The 22776-nt window shown below is 38.6% G+C and overlaps 1 protein-coding gene across 1 annotated transcript in view; it reads left to right on the forward strand.

Annotated features, from left to right (window-relative positions):
• The window catches only part of NRG3 (neuregulin 3), a 224046-nt gene that overhangs the window by 101885 nt on the left and 99385 nt on the right, over window positions 1–22776 (forward strand). Inside the window, exon 4 of the mRNA XM_014309231.2 lies at window positions 21631–21704. Coding sequence (XP_014164706.1) covers window positions 21631–21704 — 74 coding nt within the window. The remainder of the gene's footprint in view (window positions 1–21630; window positions 21705–22776) is intronic.

Raw genomic sequence — 22776 nt, forward strand, 5'->3', positions numbered from 1 at the left:
TGTTAATTACACTGATATATAAAGAAGTCTGAATACTCACTTCATCTGAGAACTTTTTTTTTCTTATCACATGCATGGACAATAGAGTGGGGTATTCATTCTCACTTCGGGATATTGTTACCCTGACTGTAAAATCCATTCTTTGCATGATTACAGCCCTTTCTGCCCATGGGGAATTCCATTTTTCTCTTCACCCATTCTTCCCTCCTACTGCTGAACGTGGTGGGAGTTGTAGAGAAATGCACTCCCTGGTCCTGGTGCTGTCAGCTGCAGAGAGGGCAGGAGCCAGCCCCACGTGGGTGACCTTCCAGGCATTGCTGTCTTCTTCAATCCGCTCCTGTTGTACCCCTGCGTGTGCTGAGTATGGAATAACATCTCATGGTAAAAGCTCAAAAGTGTAACAACAGCCACCATCAAATCAGTGGTGTGTTTTATTGATACATCCACGTGGTAATCAATAGAAACTGATAAAAGCAGAGATGGCAAAACAATCAAATATTTATTGCTTTTGTATCACTGCTAAATATTTATTTCAGATTGAAACCAAGGATGTTGTAGATGTTCTGAATTTCTGTGGGTCTGCTTGTTGTCAGTGAAGAAGGAAGTTATTCATGCATGTCTGTGGATTAATTAATTATCCTGAGGTCATAGCTGCTTTTTAGGAGTGCCATGTTGCAGAGATGCCAAAGTGAAATCAATCCGTGTGTAATGACACGGATTCAACATCATGAAATCCTCTATTTCTCTTGTGTTTGTGGGAGCTGATGGAAAGTAATCCTCTGGAAAATTAAACAAACAGTGAAACAGGCACCATGAGGTGGATCTCAGGGTGGGTTGACTGACATGGCATTCCCATTGCTTGCCAGGAATTCTCTCCCTCTCTGCGTTTTCTCAAAAGGCTGTGAGCATGTTCAGTTGAACGCTGCTTCTGCCAAATGTAATAGTTTCATTTTCTTATAAGTAAACAATGATTAGCACTCTAGCACCAGACTTAGAGAAATCAATTAGGCATAGTTCCATCATGGGGGCTTCTTGTTTGAACCTGTAATTTATTTAACAAAAGGTAGTGAAGGGTGGTTGTTCATAATTTTGTTTTGCAGAGTAAATTGTGAGCACTTTTTCCTTATAAAGGGTTTTCTTCAAGAAGAAAGAATATAGGGTGAAGCAATTTTATGTGTTATCGGAGACAATGATTGGGTAATATTTCTCAGTTCAGTGGTTTTGGGTTTTTTTATGGATGTTGTGTATGTAAACCTACACACCTGCTGCAAAATTGCAGAAGTCTTTAAATAATTTACAACCATGTTGATGGCTTGCAAGCCAGAGATGTGTTAGTCCTTTGCACAAGGGATTTTTCTCCTGTTTCCAATCTTTGTGAGATATATGCAAGAGCTATGTGCTTTCATATTCCAGTGTGTGTGTATATATATGCATTTATGAATACACATAAATATATATGACAGCCAGTTTAAATTCCAGCCAGAACTGCTGGCGAAAAGGGTGCTGCTTTTGCCATGGGCAAAATGCCCAAACTGTGCAGGCTGTCTGTGTTTGGTGCAATTCCCACGTAATTCTCATCATACCCAGGCATGCAGAGCCCTGCTGCAATGCACAGGAGGCTCAGCTGCCTTGGGTCTGTGGTGAACTTCTAGGGAACCCCTGGTAAAGAGGATCCTCCTGATTCCTGGGTGTCAGTCTTCCATTATTGCCAGTTTGATTTGTATCTGGTTTTCATTTAATTTGCCTCCAGTAATATGGGACTGCAATAGAGAAATTGTATTTCGCCTGAACTTCCTACTTTTGCTTTCTTTTCATTTAGACAAGTTTGGGTTTTTTTTATTTAAAGTAACCAAATGATAAGGTGCTCTGAGACAAGTATAAATGCAACATTTTATTTCATTTCTCTTAGTAATGTCAGAATTTAGGGCATATCTACCAGATATTTTAAGGGAATGGAATTCAAGCTAGGCACAGTTTCTTTTCTTGGCCTGTATATCCATCTGGAAATTGCATTGATACAATGGTTGTATCCTCTACATCGAGGTACCTGTGTTATTTAAATAATTGGGGCTGTTACACTGTTGCACAACTTAAAAAGAAAAACCTGAGTCTGAATGAAAGCCCTGATACTGGCAAAACTGGTGTTCAAGTAGTTTAATCAAGAAAATCAATGCTGGAAAGGAGAAAAGAAGATGCTGGCTTTGTGACCACATCAGTCCTTCTGCCATCAGCATTTGCCAGTGAGGTGATTCTTTTCTTTGTCTTCTTTTATCCAGATGGGTAACTCCAGACTTAAGAATCCACAAATCAACCTGTTTGCTGTTGTCTTATTTTGTGACTCTCTACAAATTCTGATAGAGCACGAATGTCAATAATTCATAATTGGCCTGGGGTAAAAATTGAGAGGAGTTCTCCAGCCCAGTATGTAGGTGGGACTTCTGAGTTGGAGACTTCTGATTGAAAATGTTTGGAAGGAAACTGTGAAGCATATAAAAGGATTTATTGTTGAGGGTTTTTCTTTTCCTCAGAAAGCATTTCAAAATACAACTGTCATTCCTAAGAGAAGGAGTAAATGACAAAGTATGTTTTCTTTATTGACAAGTGATAATTTTAGAGTAGCACTGAAGAATTCCTCTGTGCTGCATTTTCCATTGTGATTCCAGGTTAGTGCTGAAACAGAGAGCAGAAAGTCTCATACTGCCTAAGGTGATGATGGTCTTTTGGGGTTTAATGAGCAAGGGGATTGCTGTACTGATAGTGGCTCCTAGCAGATAATAGAATTAATTGAAATCAGATTGAGAAAAAAGCTTCATCATTAGCTTTTCCTGGGTTTATCTAGAAGAGGGAGGTATCCCACCATCCTTTTCTGCTTAGATGACTTCCTCTACGTGCTAAATTTGCACTTTTCTGTAGCCATATTGCATTTGAAAAGGAATAAAGAACAGCAAATCTTTCAATGATTTAAATTTGGGGTGGGGGCGGAGGGAGGAATCCAGCTGTCTGTGACATGATTTTATTTTTCATTTAAGATATGAATAAATATTTTAAGAAGCAACCAAAAAGTATGAATGCACGCTTGAATTATTGGAAGTGTTTGGGTGGCTGGTTCCTATCCAGCTGTTCTTGGCACGTGATCTCCTTGAACTGTTCCAGATGTGACAAGGATATCACTGGGGCCTGCTGCAGGCACCTTCAAATTTTATTTATTTACTTTTTAAGTTAGTGTTTTATGAAAGTCAGCCAGCTGTGCAACTTGTGGTCAATCGCAGCTGAAAGTGATAGTCCAGTGTTTGATGGTGCTTTCCACCCTCATTCTAGGTATTTCTGTTTTAATATTCTTGCTGTCTTTCTGTGTATGTCTAATGACTGATGGACTGTAGCTTGTTTCTGGATATCAGGCTTTATGAAGAAAATCTGTTACCTATTCTTATCTGTTAACATATCTGTTACTGATACTTATTCTTGGGCCTCTGATACCCTGTAAGCCACAGTGGCATGACCCTTATGACATGTGACAATTTAAATTATGTACAGCAGGGCAGATCTCTCTGTTACCAAAAGATGCAAAAAGTTATGATGTTGCCATTCTCCAAAAAAATTAGGTTTTGTGAGTAAAAGGCTCTCTGTAAAGTTGGGGCATTCTTGGGAATCTTTTCAGTATTCTCTGAGCTTATTGTTATTTACTTTAAAGGTGTTTTTTTGGTTATACTCTTACAGCCTAAAAATAGTGTGCATTTCTGAGCTTCTATACCCATACTGAAACCAGCTTCAGTCACTTAGTTCACAAGATTTAAACTCTTCTGTGTAGCTTACATTTGTATATTTCAGGCCTAGTGGTGTTATCTCAATGCATTTACAATCAATCAATTCCTTCCATCAATACACCTAGTATTTCATTCAAAACAAGTAAACATGATCTTTTTTTTTTCCATTAAGAAAAAGAAATTATTGCTGATTAAGCAATAGAAAGTGGCTGAGCTTAGACTACAATGATGATAATTTTCTGGTTTACCTGTCCCTGTTAGAATCATAGGTTATTCTTCTGATAGAAAATTCAGAATTAAGTAAGGAAATAGCTGTGAACTCCAATCCACTTAGATCTTAGATTAAGGACCTAGAATAGAGTCCACCTAGATCCTAGATTAAATCTAAGTCCTAGATGTATGATATTAATTGTACTTTATAATTAGCAGGAGTTTTGTGCGGCTTCTCTGAGGAGGTGGGAAGCTCCCTGTCATCTGTATAAATGTGTGCCATGCACCTCTCAAGGTAAATGGGTGCTGGACACATTTCCTTCAAGTTTTGGGAATTTTAGGGGGTTTTGGAGTTGTTTTTTCCTCAGGGAAGCTGTAGTTTGTCCAGTAGAGAGTTGGGATCGAGTTCATAATTAGGAAATATTTTGTGATACAAGGGATGTTACTCATCAAGCACTTCCAAAAATCAACTTAATTTTTGGAATGGGAGTGTGGGAGTGATTTTATTGAAACTTCACTCTGAAAGTTAGCTGGGGTTGAGTGCTTCTTTAGAGGAAGAAGATAAGCTCAGAGTGTGACAGGAGGATCCTCTGAGGCCAAGTGCCAGTTCCGTTGACTGTTAGACCTTCACATATTAGAGCTCTGAAAATAAGGACTAATAATTCAGATGCAAAAAAGGATGTTTTTTCTTTTGTGATTTAAGTGAATAACTTTGAAACTGTCATTTTGGGACCTTCAGTGATATTCTATATTGAAAAAGGCATTTATGTAATTCTTATCACTTCTGTCACTAAGGAAAAGTATTTTGGGGCAATGAAAAATTCAGGTAAGTTATAGAATATCCACATTATTGTAAAATGTAATTTTTATTGTAAAAATTCCAGGTTTTGGCTTTGGAACGGTTACAGTATTTTAAGAAAACATATTTGAATTTTATGAATGTCTTGGAAAAATTATCTCATCTTGCTCGTCTGAAGTTATTTGTTATGTTGTGCAGTCAAACATCTGTTCAGAGTTTTAAAATAGTTAGAGATGACAGCAGTCCTCTACTGCTGGAGCATCCACAAGAGTATTGAACTGCCCCAGGACCTGTGTTTACAGAACATAGGCTGCATAAAATGCAGGAGATTAGGAAGGTGCAGAGGGAGTTGAAACTGTAGACAGCAACATATTTCATGTATGTTTTATTTATACTTGTGAAACCTGTGTTTACTGAGAGCTCAAGTAGGTGCATAAACAGGCAAACAAAAGTAATAAAGTACCAAACAATGCGCACAGTGCTAGCATAAAAAGAGCAGAAAAACAAGGAGTGTGTCTTTAGCTCTCTCTACAGTTGTAGTTTTCTTTTTTAAACTTGTTCTTTGGCTTATGGAGAGGGCTCTGTCTCACACCAAGTAGGAAGGGAGCCTGATCCACCCTGCAATAAGGAAATTATTGCACCCATCCATAAGGAAATTATTGCAGTTACTGAGAGTTGAGAGTGGTGTTAGTGCTCAGCCTCACAGCACAGTGCATAGGCTGGAGGAAAAGGCATTAAAATCAGACCATAGCTCTGGTGATGCTGAATGCATCCCTCCATTTTTATTGGGTTCCCAAAGCTTGATGTTCCCATGAGAGCTGTGGGTCCACAGTATGCTTTAAATTTTAGACTTCATTCCCCCTAAAGAGATTTGCCCCTGTCATCTGCAGGCTTTTCGGGTTAGTACAGTGCTCTTGGGGTACCAGAACATCGAGGTGGCCATAGCCTGAATTCTGCTTGGGAGTATCCTGAGTAGCCTTGGCCTGAGCTGCTTCCTCTCAGGAAGAGCTTGCCAGGCTGCTTGTCAGGGAAGCTGGGAGGGGAGAGCTGGTTTCACTCAGGAGGCATTGCCCTGGTGAGTACAGCTCAGCTGGGCACATTTCCTCTCTGCTGCAGCAAGGAAATGTTATCGTCTCAGCAGATGGCCAGAAATGCTGAAACACTGATTTAATTAACTGCAATCCCACCACCAGACAGCAGCTCTTGTGCCTGCATCTGGAAGTAGAGCAGAATGCTTAAGGGGTAATATTGTCCTTCTGAAATTGAATTAGGCAAACTTCAGGACATCTAGGGGTTACATAAACATTGGTGGTGGGTTGGAGAGGAAAGAGTAAGTGCTAAATTGATAAGGGGATTAGAGTGCCAAAAGTCTTTTGAGAGCACTGCTGTTCTTCCTCCTGAAGATAAGCAAGGTTGTGCTGAGCAGTTTGGTAGTCTCAGTTGCAGTGGCTGGAAGCCAGCTTGAGTTTTAAAAGTTTTGCAAGTGTGGTAGAGAGATGGGCATGAAAAAATAGATGGTGGGCTTAAAGCACGTGAGCCTTGCATTACGTGAGCATTTGATTGTTAGACAAGCTTCAGTTTTGTAGAAAAGAGCAGTTTGTCCCAGTTCCTTCTAGTCCTGCTCTGGGGGGTGAGCTGGGGCTGTGTGAGCTCAGCCAAGCCCAGGAATCAGGGCACACTATCCACAGGTATCCACAGACCCTCTGCTGGGAATGGAAACAGCAGAGCATCCTTTCTTTCCTGCGGGGAATACAGGGGCAGCAGGAAGGCTCTGCAATGAATTTGACTCCCCCTGTTTCACTGAAATGAATAATGGTTGGATGCTGCCTGGACATGAAGGTGGAGGTGAAGAAAGGAAGGCTCTACAGTAAAAGAGCAGTCCTGAGACTAATTCTTATTTTCATTTCCACTTGCTCTGAGAAACCTCTGTTCTGTGTACATATTCCTTCTTCCCAAGGAAGGCCTAAGGCTTGGATAAGCTCACTTATACACAGTGAACTTCAGAAGTGGTTTTGCTGCACTTTCTTTGTAATCTAACTAGTGCTGCTTCCCTTTTATGAATCATCAAAGGCCCTTCTTTTTCTGAAATCCTCAGCTCCATACACAGAGATAGCAGGAACATGCAGGGAGGCTGTGGGTGATTGTTGAAATATAAGTGTCTTGAGGAAGAATTCAGTAAGCCTCTGATTGAGGTGGTTGAAAAAAATAGGTGCAATGTTTTACAAATGCTTTTATTGTGCTGATGGGTTTGGTAGTTGCTTTCCAGTAGTGAATTAGTACAGATCACATCAGCCAGACTCAAGAAAAATGGCTTGTTTTTTTCCAACCATCTGCTTAGCTGTAAATTGCTTTCTCCAAGCTGTATGCAATCTTTTGCTTTGCCTCTGTCTCTGCTTTAGCTCATGCTTCCTATTTTTTATCTCCTCGGGGTGTAATGTACTGTATCAATCAAAATAGGATAAAAAGGTCAAAAGTCTTCAAATGTTTTTATAAAAAGGGGGAAAATGGAACTAATATCATCACCTCATACGTGGCATTTCATTTATGTCATTTATTTGTTGTATTATGGCTCTAAGTGAGGTGAGTTACTTTGAAAGCAATCGTGATGAAACCAGACCTCCTCAAGCTCTGGGGCATGGAGGGAAGAAAACAAGATGTATATATATAGAGAGAGGGAGAGACAGATCCTGGATTGCTTTAGTAAGTAAAGGAACCTCTGTGATTGATTTCCATGATTCATGTGAGCTCTTTACTTACAAAGCAGAGGATGTTATTTTCAGATTTGGAAGTCTTTTTTCTTCTTATCTGTGGCTCATGATGCTGAATGATTGTTAACAATTATAGAGAGATTGAGGAAATGTACTGGGCTTCAGTAAAGGCTGCTTCTCTAGAATTGATTTCATTTTGTTCTGGCTTGGGTGAGAAGGGGTTCATGTGGAGGTTGGTTTTTTGTTTGTTTGTTTTTGCAGTGGGAACTATTGTAATTGTCAGAGAAATGATCTTTTCATTGATCAGAGAATTGTTAAGGTAGGAAGACACCTCTGCAGATCATCTGGTCCAGCCCCCTCTCAAGCTGATCAGTTACTTCAGGCTGTTCAGCACTTTTTACTTGAGTTTTAAATATTTCAAAAGATGGATATCTGGGCAACCTGTTACAATATTTAGCAACCCTCACAGTAAACCAGAGGTGTTTAAATGGAGTCTTCTGTACTTCAGTGTGGTTTCATTGTCTTTTCACTGGGTGACACTGAGAAGAGTTTATTTCTGTGTTCTGTGCAGAGAGAAGGGCCTGGGGCTGTCCAAATGCGAGCTCCAGAAAGGTGCTGAAGAAAACAGCTCATCCCTGACACACCCTTGTTACTTATTTACTGCACTGATTCCCTTCCACAGCACTCTGGGACTCAGGTTATTAGCAGTGATAGATATGCAAAACTCTTCTAATTACTTGAAATGTTTTTTCCCTGACTAGAGTAGATTTTGAAGTTTCAAAGGAAAAAAAAAATCAGGATTGATGGATTTAATTTTCTATGATATGGCTCTAGAGACAGAAGCCTTTATATTAAATTGTAAATCTTTGCAGATCCAGTTTGTTTAAATAAGGCATAATTTTATATTTAATATCTGGGGAAACCATTTTTTATGAATCCAAGAAGATATTTTTGTAGATGATGAAGATGAACAATTTTCTTGGATTTATGATTATCATCAAAAGATGAAACTCTTGAAAAGCATTGTTTGGAATAAAAAAATATTTTTACCTGTCTGCTGAAATTAATGCAGATGTACTTATTTCTATTATTTTTGTGTAGTAGCCATATGGTTTGTAATGCAAGAAATAGATTCTAAAATCAGTGGGAAAATGTCAATTTGCTAATTCAGACACCAAGTTTAAGTTTCTTGGGTTTTGTTTTTGTTTTGGGTTCCTTTTTTTTTATTTTGTTTTGTTTTTTAACATTTAGCTTGTAATTAGGCTGAATTAAATGATAAAGCCAGGCGTGTCGAAATGGCTAAGAACAAACCTAAGTAATTAATTTTATGCTTTACATTAGATCATGTTAACCTGAGACTTTAAAATGCTGATTTCTAGCCCAGGTTTGACTGGACTTTTGCCCCAGAGATACCTGTTTTCATTCATTTTGTGGGGTTTTTTTGACTCCAGAGGAATAACAGAAGCAAGTTAATGTGAACATGGATTTAAAACCCATGGATTTAAATCAATAGTGCAATCTTTAAAAAGTTCATTAAGTGTATAAAAGAAAAGGACAGCAGTGTATATCTTCCTTAATGTTATTTATAAAACTTGAGATGTTTAGTCATTATGCTAACTCCAAGCTGGTAGCATGAGTGTATTAATCTCTATTGCATCAGGTTCCATTTTAAAAATTGTATATCAAATCAAATTAAACCATTTCACTGTAAGTTCCATGTGAATGCTTAGAGATTGTTTAGCATGAAATAGATTGAAAGCAATACCAAGTTGAAGTGCAGTCGGTGTTTCTTTCTTTATGAATCTTGAACTCAGACTTGTATGAAGTAAATGAAGAGTATTTTAAACTACAAGTATATGGATTCCCTCACTTTATGCTGGTTATCTTACCTGTTTCTGTTAAAATATTAGCCAGATATTTTGAGAAGTTTTCTTCCCCACTAAGCACTTGGTAGGAACATATTTGGGCTGGAGAACTGTGGGTTTTCTGCTCTTCAAGTGGCTGTAATAAGGCATCATTTTGTTACTGAATCTTACTTTTCTCTGTAAAATGGAGTAGCATAGCTCTAAACTAGATTTTATGCTTTTTCCATTTTTCAAAATGGAAGTATTTTTTGTATGAAAAATATACTATAAATCATCTTAGCAGGATAAAATCCAAATTGAATTTATCATGTAGATCATTTAAGTAGTGGAGGGGAGTAAAGGGGAAACAACTTCTAAAAGGAAGAGCCAACATATTTCAGCAATAAGCAAAAGATGGTGAGGATATTTTTCAGAACTGTTCTCTTCTGTTTAGAAACACACTGAGTTGGTAAAAATAAGTAAAATTAATGAATGTATCATTTCTAATAAATGTGAAAGACAGTAAAGACAACCAAGAAGGAAAAGGTTATTTGGTATTATTGGAAAAAGCAAGACTGGTCATTTTTTATTTTCTGATCTATGTACTGACATTTAAAGGAACTTACTACATACAACTGAGGGAAAAAACTCATTAGAGGCATAGGTAAACATATAATGAGTTTATAGAGTAATTACTCCAGTCACAGTATAAATATTTTCATATATCAATTCCATGCACAAAAATGAGATAAACTGTTTCACTGCAGGGCTGGTCTGACTTTTGAACAATCAATTTCTATATAACTGCAGCTATTTAGCTGTGCAGTTATGAGGAGAGAAATACCAGTGAATAGCAATGGAGTGAAAATATCAAGGGAGGCAATATTTTATTTAGAATAGTCTGTAACAAAGAGAATGAAGAAATGTCCCAGGTAACCTTAGATTAGCTAACTCAGTTAACCCTAATAAAATAACTGCTGCATCATGGAACACACCTTGGGCTGCCAAATTTTACCAAAAAGCATGGTAAATTTGTGAGTAGTAATCTCTGTTGAGCTGTTTGTCTCTGTGCCGTGTATTTGAATAAGCTACTGTAGCATTATACTGAAACAACAAAACCTTTAGTTTCTGAGATGTTTAGAGAATTGAACAAGATATCAAGAGAGGTAGAGGGATGAGACGCAAATGTGTAGTCAGTGAATTTTCTGACAGTGAAAAATAACTAACCTGTAAGTCATAAAGACACCAGTGCTGTCTCTTTGACAAGTTGAAGACTGGGTCAAATGCAGAGCTGTTGGTTTCAAAGTGCTTTTTGGGCACTCAGCTGGCAATTGTACCTGCAGGAACCCCCACCTGTGCTGTTTGCAGCTCTGTTGTTGGGATGCTGTGCTCCAGAGGCAGCCCTGAAAGTTTTTCTGGTTTGCTGAGCACTTTCCTCCTTGTCTGCCCAGGTGGGAAATTGCAGGGGAGTAGCAGAGATCAGGTTTCTTCCAGCAGCCCCTGTTTCTCTGCAGATCTGCTGCACACCAACTTGCAGAGTCTTCCCTCTGAATCTCTGTGGCACTACTGGCATTAAGGCCCTAAAAAAGGAGTAAAAATAGAAAAACTCTTGAAGCTAAATGGTGAAGCTGAGCATGTCTGGATGCTGGACCCCTCCTGGCCTTGGCATGTCTGTGGTTTGGCTGGTACCCAGCCTCAGAGGTCATTGGCACAAGGCTTTCCTCCCTACTTGTTTGTTGTGCTTTAACCCCAGACTGTTGCATCTTGCAGCTGCTCCTTCCCCACCAGTGACAGGATGGGAACTGAAAGGGGAGGAGGGAGAAAACTGTGGGTGGAAGAAAAGCCACTTTAATAGGGAAAACAAAAGCCCTGCATGTGAACAAAGCAAAACAAGGAATGAATTCACCACTTCCCATCCTCAGGCAGGTGTTCAGCCACTCCCAGCAGGAGATGGCCAGGGAGGACAGAAATCATCACTCCAAATGTCCCCCTTTTCCTTGTCCTTCTCCCAGCTGTTTTGTATTGCTGAGCATGGCACCATGTGGTGTGGTCCCTTTGGTCACTTGGGGCCAGCTGTCCTGGCTGTGTCCTCTCCCAGCTCCTCATGCATCCCCAGCCTCCTCAGTGCCAGAGCAGGAAAGGCCTTGTTATGCTGTGCAAACACAGCTCAGCAGCAAGGAAACATCCCTGTATTATCAACCCTGCTTCCAGCACAAATCCAAAATGTAGCTCTGGAGCAGCTGCTGTGAAGAAAATGAGCTCCACTCCAGCCAAAGCCAGCGCGTTTCTATTCTGTGCTCCAAAACACAAGGAGCCTTTAGGTCCTGTTCCTAGAAGGGGGCTCATATCCTGCATGGCAGTGGATGGAAATGCCAAGATTTGCTTTGTTTGTTACTTGGTATATTAATATTTTAGAATCTCAATCTAAAAACGAAAATTAGAATATCCTAATTTTTCTTGTAACCAATGTTTAATGCATGTTTCATTAACATAGCTTCACTTTATAAAAATTCTCAGTATTTTTTCTCTGAAGATAAACATAAGTGAGCTTGACAATACAGGATTTCTCCTTTCTGCACAAAATGACAAAGGTATGTTTATTTTATTACCCAAATGGCTTTAGTGTTTACATTGCCACCATTATTGCATATCTCTTGGTAACTTTACCTCAGAAAATTCCAGCCACAGGGAAGGCTGTGCTGATCTTGTGACACTGCTATTCCAGCAGCACTGGCAGGGATGATGCTGTTCACGAACGGGCTGAAGGTCACACGAGGAGAGTGGAGTGGCTCCTGGAGCTGAGCTGCTGAGCTGGCAACCTCTGCTTTTTCCTTCTAAAGGTTTTAGTCTTTAGAAATTAGTTCCTTTGAAATAAGAATGAATACAATCAGAATGACCTGTTCTGCTCCTTTTGTGTGTATGTGATGGGGAGGATTTTGTAGCACTGTCTACAGGCAGTGTGAACTCTGCTGCCTTTCTTTCACCTGAATTCAGAAGAGAATTATCAGGAACACACAGCTGAGTTCAGTTCAGTTGATTTATGATTAGGAATTCAAGAGAAGCAAATGTATTCATCAAATTTCCAAGGGACGTCTTGTCAGAGACTAGTTCTAATCCACAAAATGATCTTAAATGGGAACAATGACTTTCCTGATTGTTGCTTTCTGCTGCCATTATTTTGAAAATGGAATCAAGAAAGAGTCTTGTATGTATGACCAGTATGTTCTGGCAGCAAGCATGTCACATCTGTGCTACCTATTGGAGTTACTGTAATTTCATAATACTCCAATCCTCAAAGTTTTCCTTTTTGTTGAGCTTGGCAGGTGGTGGCAGAGCATGGGTGGCTTCTCATGCAACTGCCTACTTTTACAAAAAGTGTTGAGAAGAGATGAAAATCGTTCATTCAAATGTAGCAGATCCTTTTGTGAACACTGTTCTTTTCTGTGCGTAATTTTATCTTATATAGAAAATAACCACATTCCTAGTTTTCCATTGGGGAAAAAGTTTCCATTTTGCACAAGTAAATAATAATGTGACTGTTGGGTCAGGCACTATCTGTAGTCAAGGGGTATTTCCTGCAGCTAATACACACCCTGTAGTCTGAAACATGCTCATCCAAACCCTACTAAATTACAAATATTGTGGCTGGTGAAGCTTTATTAAGTTGCATTAATAACTCATGGACCAAAACACTTGACTCCCTAGAATTTTTTGTGGTCTGGGTTTTTTTCAGAAGGCTACATCTATATAGTGAAATTTATGCCATAATGTCATTGCAATACATAGAGTTTTCTCTCCAGAAAAAAAGAATATTCTGCACAAGACTAAAACTTCCAGTATAATAGGGTAACTTCAAAGATTTTTAGTTTTTTAGTCAGCAATTTTATAGATCTCCAGAGAGTGGCCTGTTTGAATTTTAAAACTAGTCTTCCTCTGGGCTCTAAATGATATTTAATATGCTAAGGAAGGGTTATTCTGCAAAATGTTCCTGTATTTGAACTTTGGTAGGCAATTACAGTGCATGTCAAATTGTTCTTATCTCTGAAATGTGATGTGTGGAGACCATAGAAAATACAGTACCAGAGGCATGTTTATCTCCTGCCTTAAAGTCAGGGGCCATGGTTTGTGTAGACCCTCTGGTAGGAGGTAAGGATACTTTACTGACACCTCTGAGCGGCTCCAATTATTTTTTTCAAACCAGGTATAAAAACAGGTACAAAGCAAATGGCTCACTGAATTACTGAGGGGTTTTGAGTTCCTGGCAGAGGCACTCTGTCTCTCTAGGTAAGCACTGGCTTGATGTGACCTTGAGCTTTTTAGGAGAGGAGTCTGTGACAAGCAGTATTCAATGTAGATATTATTACTAGACAGGCTGAATGCCTGGGTGTATTTTAAATTTTGTCAAAAAATTAAATAGAAAGTTTTGCTGCCATTTGAAAAAGGGTCTTTATTATGCAGGGCCAGGTTGGAAGTCTTGCATGCCTTTGCCATGATAAGCAAAGGATCCTTTGTACTTCTAGCTTGGGCTTGAAACAAAAAAAATAATTTCTCTGAGTATTTTTTGGTCGTACTATTGAATTGGGAAATATTCAATGTAATAAAGTGAAAAATGTATTTGACAGTTTTTGAAAAAAGTCCAGGGCTCTGTTGCCTTTTATTAAGTAGCTGGAAGCCAAAGATTTTAATGTTGGGCTTGTAATATTTGTGGGGAGGAAAGTGGGAAGAGACACATCCAGCAAACCTGTTAAGCCACTTAGGAGTGAGTTTGCACCTCTCCTTACAACTACCTCATTTGTTGTTATAATTGCCATCTTTGACAAATGGCTCTCGAAGGGCACCAAACCTCATGATACCAAATATAAATCTTACATCTTTCAGTCCTTCTATTGATTTCTTAGATATTTTTTCCTAACTAGGTCCAGTCCCTGGCAGATGTTTTCAAAAAGAGTTTTGAAGGGTTTTTATTTATAAAGATGGCATTCTTGGGCAGGCTTAATATAAAGCAAGAGTCTTGTTTTCATTTGTTTTTTCACGTATTGAAGGTGGCTTTCATCTGTGCTGTGTGAGGCTTTGAATATGGTATGAAATCACTTTCCATTTATTCAAAATCTTTCTCATGGCTGATGACAGCCATGCATAATGAAAGACTCTGTTCATTTATCATCCATGGTAAATCATTGATCACAGAGGTATCTTGTGGAGAAACCTAATCAAAGCTTTTCAGTTTTTCTGGTTGGTTAAACTCAGAAAAGCAAAGAAATGATTTTCAGTTAGTTGGTTAAACATTTGGTTTATTAGGTGATACAGAGCATTTCTAAGGTTTTTTTGTGGTTTACAGGTGTGGTTTGTTGTTAAGGAGATTTAGGCAGGTAATTCTTATCCCTTGAAAAGCACAAGGACCATGTATTAGCATGAACTGTTTATCCTGGTATGGATATGCCACAAATGAATTTGATAGCAAGTAACTATCAATAATATATTTATTTATCTTTGGATACAAAACCTAACCAGAGTTCTAAGTGAATTCAATAGTCTGGAACTGTTAGGTAACAATTCTGCTTAGGCTATGTGCATTGGTTAGGAATATGAAACTTTCTTTTTTCATTTTTTTTTTCTTTTAAGGAAACACCTTCAAATTAAAGAAAATTTGTCTGTTATTCAGGGAAGGGAAATTATCTATAGTTCAGGTGCTGTCATGGATGGCTGGATGGCTTGATGGGCTTTACTAACATATCTTGTTAATTTTATTTCTTTTTATGACCTACCTTTTAGGAAAGACAAAGAAGGCAAGCCATCTATATCAGGAGAGGAATGATAATTCAGTAGTTCCAGCAAATTATGGATGAGGCATTTAAGTCAAATCCACATAACTCCTTTTCAAATGTTAAAAGCCTCATTTAGTTCAGTGGTTCCTATAGAGGATTTACTAGTGTGTCCCCATTTAGCTTCTCCAAGGCTAAAGGATCCGGAAACACTGGAGTCAACAAATTAGCTGAAAGTTTTATTGTCTAAATCTGGACAATGTCTCAGGGTTTTGTAGCTGTGACCTCTACTCTTTATGCCATCTACTGAGAGAGCATAGCAGTCCTTCCCTGTTTGAGAGCTGCACTGACAATTTACATACTGAAGAATACAGTGAATTGTACCAACCATAAATATGAATTTTTAACAATCTGACTATAATTTCTCTATGATGTTAGACTGTTTCAGCTGCTCTGGTTCTACAGAAAATAATGTAAAAAAAACCCTTTCTTTACTATTCTTTGTCTGCCTTTTCAAGATAATTTCCTTTCTGGTTACTTGCTCTACTTATTTTTAATAGTTACAACATTTTTAAAGAAAGCTGACAGACAAGTGGGTTTTTTGGTTTTCCTTTTAAAGTTGATGCTGTCCATTCTGTAAGAGTTGTACTATTTCTCTAAGGAAAGAAAAAGAAGAGGCAGATACATACCTTAATTCAGTCACATAGTAGGTTGCAAGGTCTTAACAAAATCAAGTTAAAACCCTGATATGAAACTTTTACTATACAGTAAGTAGCTTCTCTGTTGTGGGGATTATCTAAAATTGACTTTTTTGAAAGGGCTAAAAAAAAGGAAAATAGGAGGAGGGTGAATGTCCTGGATTATTGTTCAGGCCTTCCCATCTGAAGAGATTCATGAGTATGTTCAAGAAGCAGTATGCCTATAGCCAGTTCCTTACTGTATCCCCAGTTTGTTCTTTTTAATGCCATGCATTCATATTACTTTAATTTAGTGTGGTTTTATGTGTTTATATTGAATTTAGTTTAATTTTGGTAGGTTGTATGTTGTGCACAGCATAGACCATAGGGGTAGAACTTGAAGAAAAGAGCTTCTTCTCAGAATAGATAACACTCAAATGATCAGGACATTTCTGCAACATAGAAAACCTGACTTTGAGTCTCTAATGCTCCATTCTCACACCAAAAACTGAATGTGAATCTCCCACCTCAGGTGGGTTCCTGACCAGCAGGCTGCAAACTACTGATTTTTCGGAAGGGTTCATTTTCTCTCTGGCTTTGAGCACAGTGTTCTCACTTGTGATTTGGTGGCCTGATCTGTGGAACCAAAGAAGCTTCTTTTCTACTTAGACTGGCTGCGTGTGTTAAATGACCAGATATCCTGTCTGACCCTTACTGTTAAGATTAATTTTTTCTTCCCTTTTATTCCCTTGAATAAAATCTTCACCTAATAACAATCCAAATAATAAATGTAAACTTCTGTGTATGCCAGTTAAGGTCATTCTCCTTGCAGGCACAGAAATCTATATTTAGCTTACCTGCAGAGCAAAGGAATTATTTTTCATTGTTCACAGCATATTTCAGGCTAGACTGTGGGACAGCCCAATGGCCTATATAATGTCATGGCTTGCAATCATAGATTTATTGTGTAACTGATTCTCTGACCCAGGTTAAAGAGTATTGCATTCCCTGTGTGAAAATAAATACTTGATGGAAATTTATGGACCATTAGAATATTTTCTTATCATGATCTTGGATTTCTCTCTTAGGGGATAAATAAGAGCTGCAGTATGTTCTCTTACTGGCATCTGAATCTTAGTGCAGGGGATATAATGGTGTCAGGAGAAAATAATATGCAACTGACCCACTGAGATGGATCATTTTAATTAATATCATCTTTGAGACTGCCAATTTGCAGTTTTACAAGGGGATGGAAATGTGTGTTGATTTGGATTCACTGCAAAAATTAAATTTCATTTTTCATAGGTACTATTAATTCCATCTTTCAAATTGGATTACTCCTGTTTATGAGACTGGAATCAGATTATAGGTTCATATAAGTTAATCTTTCGGGCACTGTGCTATTATGATTTTTTTTTTTTTAATATTACAAATCACCTTTAGCCTAGGACATGCTTGTTTTCCTGGTGTGTAGTCCTACAGCTTTCTCTTCTGGTGTAGTCTGTCCCTGAGATGCCACATGTCATTTTCAACATTTTCATTTGAAATAAACTCGTATATTTTATTTTTGCCAAATTCTTTGTGCAGAAAATCTGTTTTCTGCATACTTCTTCACATGGTCAGAGGCAATGTGATCACCACACTTGGGGAAGAGGGAGAATTGTTTCCATTTCAGATGGATGGATATCACAGAGGAGGAAAGGGATGGGGCTTTAGTGTTGCCTTCTTTTGTAGCCTCTGTAATTTGCTGCTGTCACTCTCTCTGCTGCATTCTCCACCTTCCTGTCCCTTGACTAGTAAATATTTAGGCTTAAAAGGGATGTGGAGCTCTATATGGAAGTTTGGGGAAAATGTAAATCCTGATAGTATTGGCTTCTTGGCCTTAAGTTTTATGCCCTACCCTAAGTCTTCTATGTAGGCTCTCTTTCTTCCCTTTCTGCTGTCTTAAAAAGATTTTATTCTTCATCTTTGTTTATTGTGCAATTTGCCCCGCTCTCACCCCCATCCACTTTACTTTTTCAGATGTATCCAACATGAAACCTACAAAATTAGAGTGTTATGTTAGTCTTATGAGTGACATAGTCCTCTATTTGAAATCTCCCTTGGCTCCATAAAGTTGTACAAGAAACAGTTCTGGAAAATATCCACAGAAAGTATCTGTGATCTCTTTGATTAGAACATACATGTATTAGTACTGTTTAACATTAGCAAAAACAATGAAAGAATGAATAAAGTCTCATACTGTACTTACTTTTTAATAGTTAGGTGCAAGTGTGCTTAAGTAAAAAGGGAAAAAGCCTAAAAGCCTTCTCACGAGGAATGAGAGATGTGTTTGTGCCTGTGTGTTTCCACACAGAGGTCATTGTGGCTGACTTCACGAAGTGCGATGCACAATGCAGTTTGTTACTGGTGACCTCAAAAAATCATCTGGGAGAGCACGTTGCCAAAATAAGATGTGAAGAAGACATGATGAAATAATCTTACCTGAATTTAGCACTTACCAGTTAGGGATATGCTGTTTGCAAGCATTTTAGCAGTGCAGAATAGCTTTACCTGTGCTTGTCTTTTCATACCTTGCAATCAGAAGGATTTAGCTAGTTCCATTCATACAGCACAATCCTGTTAATATTTTTGGTCTAGAGCCTAGACAGACTCATTTGGGTGAAAATCTGAATGCAAAATAAAGAATTTCCCTTGTTCTTTGCAAAGAGGCTGTAATTAACACAATTTTAAACCCCTTTGCCATGGTGTTCACTTAAGGCCCGGCCTGCTGATGCCGTGCAGTGCTTCAGCAGAGGAGAGGAGCTGTTCCTGGTGCTGGAATGGATCTTAGGCTGTCCTCTCCAGCCTTTGCTGCCGGGGTCCCACATGCACATCAGAGCTTTTGCTTCACTACAGGCAATATCTTATCCAGGTTATTTTTCTTTTCTATTTTTTCTTTTTTTTTTTTTAATGGTATCTTTAATAAACATTAGTTTGTCTCAGAATCGAGTGATCATTTCTGAAACCATGAGCTGCACCTAAGCATTTCTCAAGGTTTCTGTGGTAGCTCATGACTTTTTTAATGCATCCATAAATATGTATTTGATCATTCACACTGCATATGGCAATATTGAGTGACCTAATTTGGACTTTGCTGAACTTCTGTATGTGTCGCCACAGTGCTGCTTTCATAGGCTTTTCTGCAGTGGGTTGTTGGGCTTTCTTACCTAGAGGTGTGATACCAGTGAGCAGCATGTGTGGCTATCACATCTGCCTATTTAGGACACATGATAGATGCTTTAGATGAGATTATGGGATGCCACATGCTCAACTTTTATCATATTGTAGCTTTATAACTGTCAAATGTATATTCTGCAAGGCTTAAGGACTTAACATGCAAAAGTTTGTACTTGGGTGTCATAATGGCAGAGCAATTATTGCTATTATTTGCTTTCACAGATGTAAAAAGGAATTTGTTGCGGGAAGTAGAAGACTTAATTTTTATCTTTGCTGAAAAGCTTAATGCAGTTTAAAAAACCAAGTTCTGTTTGGCCATCAAGTTGTAGAATAACTGAGGCTGAAAAAGCCCTCTAGGATCAGTAAGTCCAACTGTTAACCCAAACCCATGTCTAAACCATGTCCCTCAGCACCACATCTACAGCTTTAAATACCTCCAGGGATGCTGACTCCACCATTTCCCAAGGCAGCCTATTCCAATGCCTGACCACAGTTTGAGTAAAGAATTTTTTCCTAATGCCCAATCTAACCCTTCCCTGGTGCAGTTTGAGGCTATTCCCTCTCATCCTGTCCCTTCTTACCTGGGAGAAGAGACCAACCCCCACCTCACTGCACCCTCCTTTGAGAGACCTGTGGAGAGCAGTAAGGTCCCTCCTGAGCCTCCTTTTCTCTGGCTAAACCTCTCCAGTTTCCTCAGCCACTCCTTGTTTGTGCTCCACTCCCTTCACCAGCTCCGTTGCCTTTGTCTGGACTTGCTCCAGCACCTGAATGTCCCTCTTGTATTGAGGGACAGAGAACTGGACACAGCATTCAAGGTGCAGTCACCATAGGAGGTATTATCTGAGTGTAAGGTTATGGTGTTACATTAAAAGATTATCCTTTGGAATATCATCCACCTCTGTACTGAATTTTGAAAGAAACACATTCCCCTTGTGGTGTGTTTGTCAGGGGTACGGGTAAGCGAAAATGTCCATGCGCACTGACGAGTGCACAGCTCTTCCAGGAGATACCACTCTGTGACTCTCTCCTCACATGCTTTTATGACCAACAGTTTAGGATAGAGAGTCTTAAGTCTGTAATATAGGATTTATAACTGGGGCAGGTGCAAATGTGTGTCAAAAGGTGAACAGAAAATGCTCACAGAAAGGCAGGAATCCCCACCGGTGCAGGCTGTACTTTAAGTTTGGTATGAGATCTGCCAGCTCCTCTCAAGACTCTGAAGAAGAGTTTCTTTTTGATGTGAGGCAGCTTCTGATGTTTCATAATCAGAGGCAGAAGATGCATGTGTCAGTACCTGAGTACATGTGGACTTCAGTTTTTCTGACTAGTAGACAGTTTTAATTGATACAACATTTTTTCATTGACCAATAGCTTATGGCTGCTGTCATGGGATCTGAATGAAACAAAACCTGAACAGTTTTTTCAAGTCAGTTATTTTATAGATAGGCAAGTACTGGGAGGAAGCTGATCTCAAAGCAGTACCTCATATCCATCAGGGAGAAAGGCCAAAAGGGAGGTTTTGAAATATTATATGTGTGAGGGTTTTAAATCTTACTGCGGATTTTTACTACATTTTTGGGTCTGATAGGAACATATTTTACATATTTTCTCGCAAGTGTTCTTTCTAATCCCTGAGTCAATGCTGGTGAGATGCGCTTCTCATTGAACCATTAATTTCTAAAACCAAAAGCATATTAAAAAGCAACATTTAGAGGAAGCCTGGGTACAAACATTGTGAAGGAACAGATAACTTCTTCTCCTGACATTATCACATCATTCAAGCTGCAGTTGTCAACCCTAATGAAAGGTGGTGATGCTGATTTGAGCATATTGCTTATGTGATGTGCAAGAGCTTTGGGAGATAAGGAATCCCTGGTGCTATCATTTATAATTAAAGTGTCCATCACTTTCTTCTGAAAAACTGCTTGACGAATAAATAATTAAAGATCTGATTCTGATACACTTAGCTGAAATGAGACTTCTGAGAACAGTTCAAAAGCAGCAAATGGAATTTCTTCAAAGTAGGGCTTCAAGATAAATAATAGTATTACAATCTCAGTCAAAGCCAGTTCTTGTTTGTTGAGGCGGGAGGGTATTCTGGTTTATGTTCATTAAAATCTAATCTCACAGGCATCTTAAACTTCCTGCTTGCAAACAATGCCTGGTGATGTCTATCATTTTATCTTTTAAGCACAGTATAAACTGGTGTGGAAATTAATGGCTAGCTAACAGTTCCCTGCGTTTTCAGACAGCCAAAGAGAAGTTGTCTGTTTCATGGTTTGTGCAGCATGGAAGCTTTATAAACTACTATGTTACCTAAAGAGATTATTTTATTTGCAGATATGCATACTTTATACAGATTTATTCTTTAGTTGTTTCACTGAATTGATATTTAAAAGAATGATTATGCCAGAACAATGTTGGTTTTCATACTTTCTAAAATAATCGAAAGGTTTGAGGGGAAATTTTTTGAAACACAAATTATTGTACCTGCTTCCATTGTGTCCCGGTAATAACCGTGCTCCCATTAGAGTGCAAATAACTTGGATATTGTGGAGCTGCGGTGTTGGCAGGGTTGGTTTGGTGCCTTGAGATTAACCTTTCACTGCCGCATGCGTATGTTTGTCATTTATCCCCTTTTCCTCAGGTGCAAAGAGGGCTACCAAGGAGTCCGCTGTGACCAATTTTTGCCGAAAACCGACTCAATCTTGTCAGATCCAAGTACGTCAAATGTTTTTCTTCTATTTCCAATCCATGCTGGAGGCTGCTCTTGCCGTGTGAGATGACCCTTTGCCTGTAGTCAGACAGTCCCTGCTGGGGGCCACTGCAGATGTGTGCCACAAACGGGGATGCTCTTGTTGGTAGGGTATAAAACCACATCATCCAGTCTCTGTTCTTGTGAAACATGTGCTGCTCCAGCAGGGCACAGGGTTCCTTATGGTTTGGAATAATACTGTCCCTGCTTAGAGCCAAACATTTGTGTTTCTCTACTTTCAACTCAACAAATAAAATTACATAATCTAAAAGGAAACCCAGTATAGAGTACAAAGTGGTTCCTTCAAAAGGAAATAAATGCACATTGTGTGGCACTGAAGAGATTATAATCTCCTTGGATGCAGTTTATATCAGTTTACATGGAAGTTAATTATTTTTCACTTGGACAAGTGATTTGTTGTCTATTTGCATAAATAATAAATAATAAAGATGTACTTCCAGATAGTACTGTGGAGACAAAGTAACTTTCTACATGTCAGAATAACATCTGCATATATCTTCTCTTACTCCACTGTTTCCCTTTCTAAATTCTCTTGACTAAAAAAACTATGCCAAAAATATTATCCAAGATTAATTTTTTGAAGGTGAATCCAATTAATTATGTTTATCTTACATTTTTAAATGAAGTGACGTACAACAAAGGGTCATATCCAATCTCTTGGTTTTGTTCATATACCTGGAAACTGTAGCATATTAAGTCTTCTGGTTTTGAGTACTCTTTAAAATTAGATTTTAGTTGTTCTGGTTTGGTTTTTTTGAAGAACAATGCTTGTTTTTCTAGTCTTTGTGCTTTTTAATTTATTTTCTTGTGCTTTTCCATGTGAAAACCTGTTTCCGAAGGCACCTGTTGCTTTGTAGTTCTCTGTGTTGTGTAGCTCCCATTTTGGTTTGCTTTGTGTTTGGTTTATTTTCTCCTTAGCTTGACCTTTAATGGTAAAGTGCAGAGCTTGTAGTGAACAGGCAGGTTCTACCTCAGCCAAGTTGTATGTGCATGTGTGAGTACAGAAGCTGTGTATAT

This window comes from Geospiza fortis, unplaced genomic scaffold (genome assembly GCF_000277835.1).
Source record: "Geospiza fortis unplaced genomic scaffold, GeoFor_1.0 scaffold130, whole genome shotgun sequence".
Taxonomy (NCBI): domain Eukaryota; kingdom Metazoa; phylum Chordata; class Aves; order Passeriformes; family Thraupidae; genus Geospiza; species Geospiza fortis.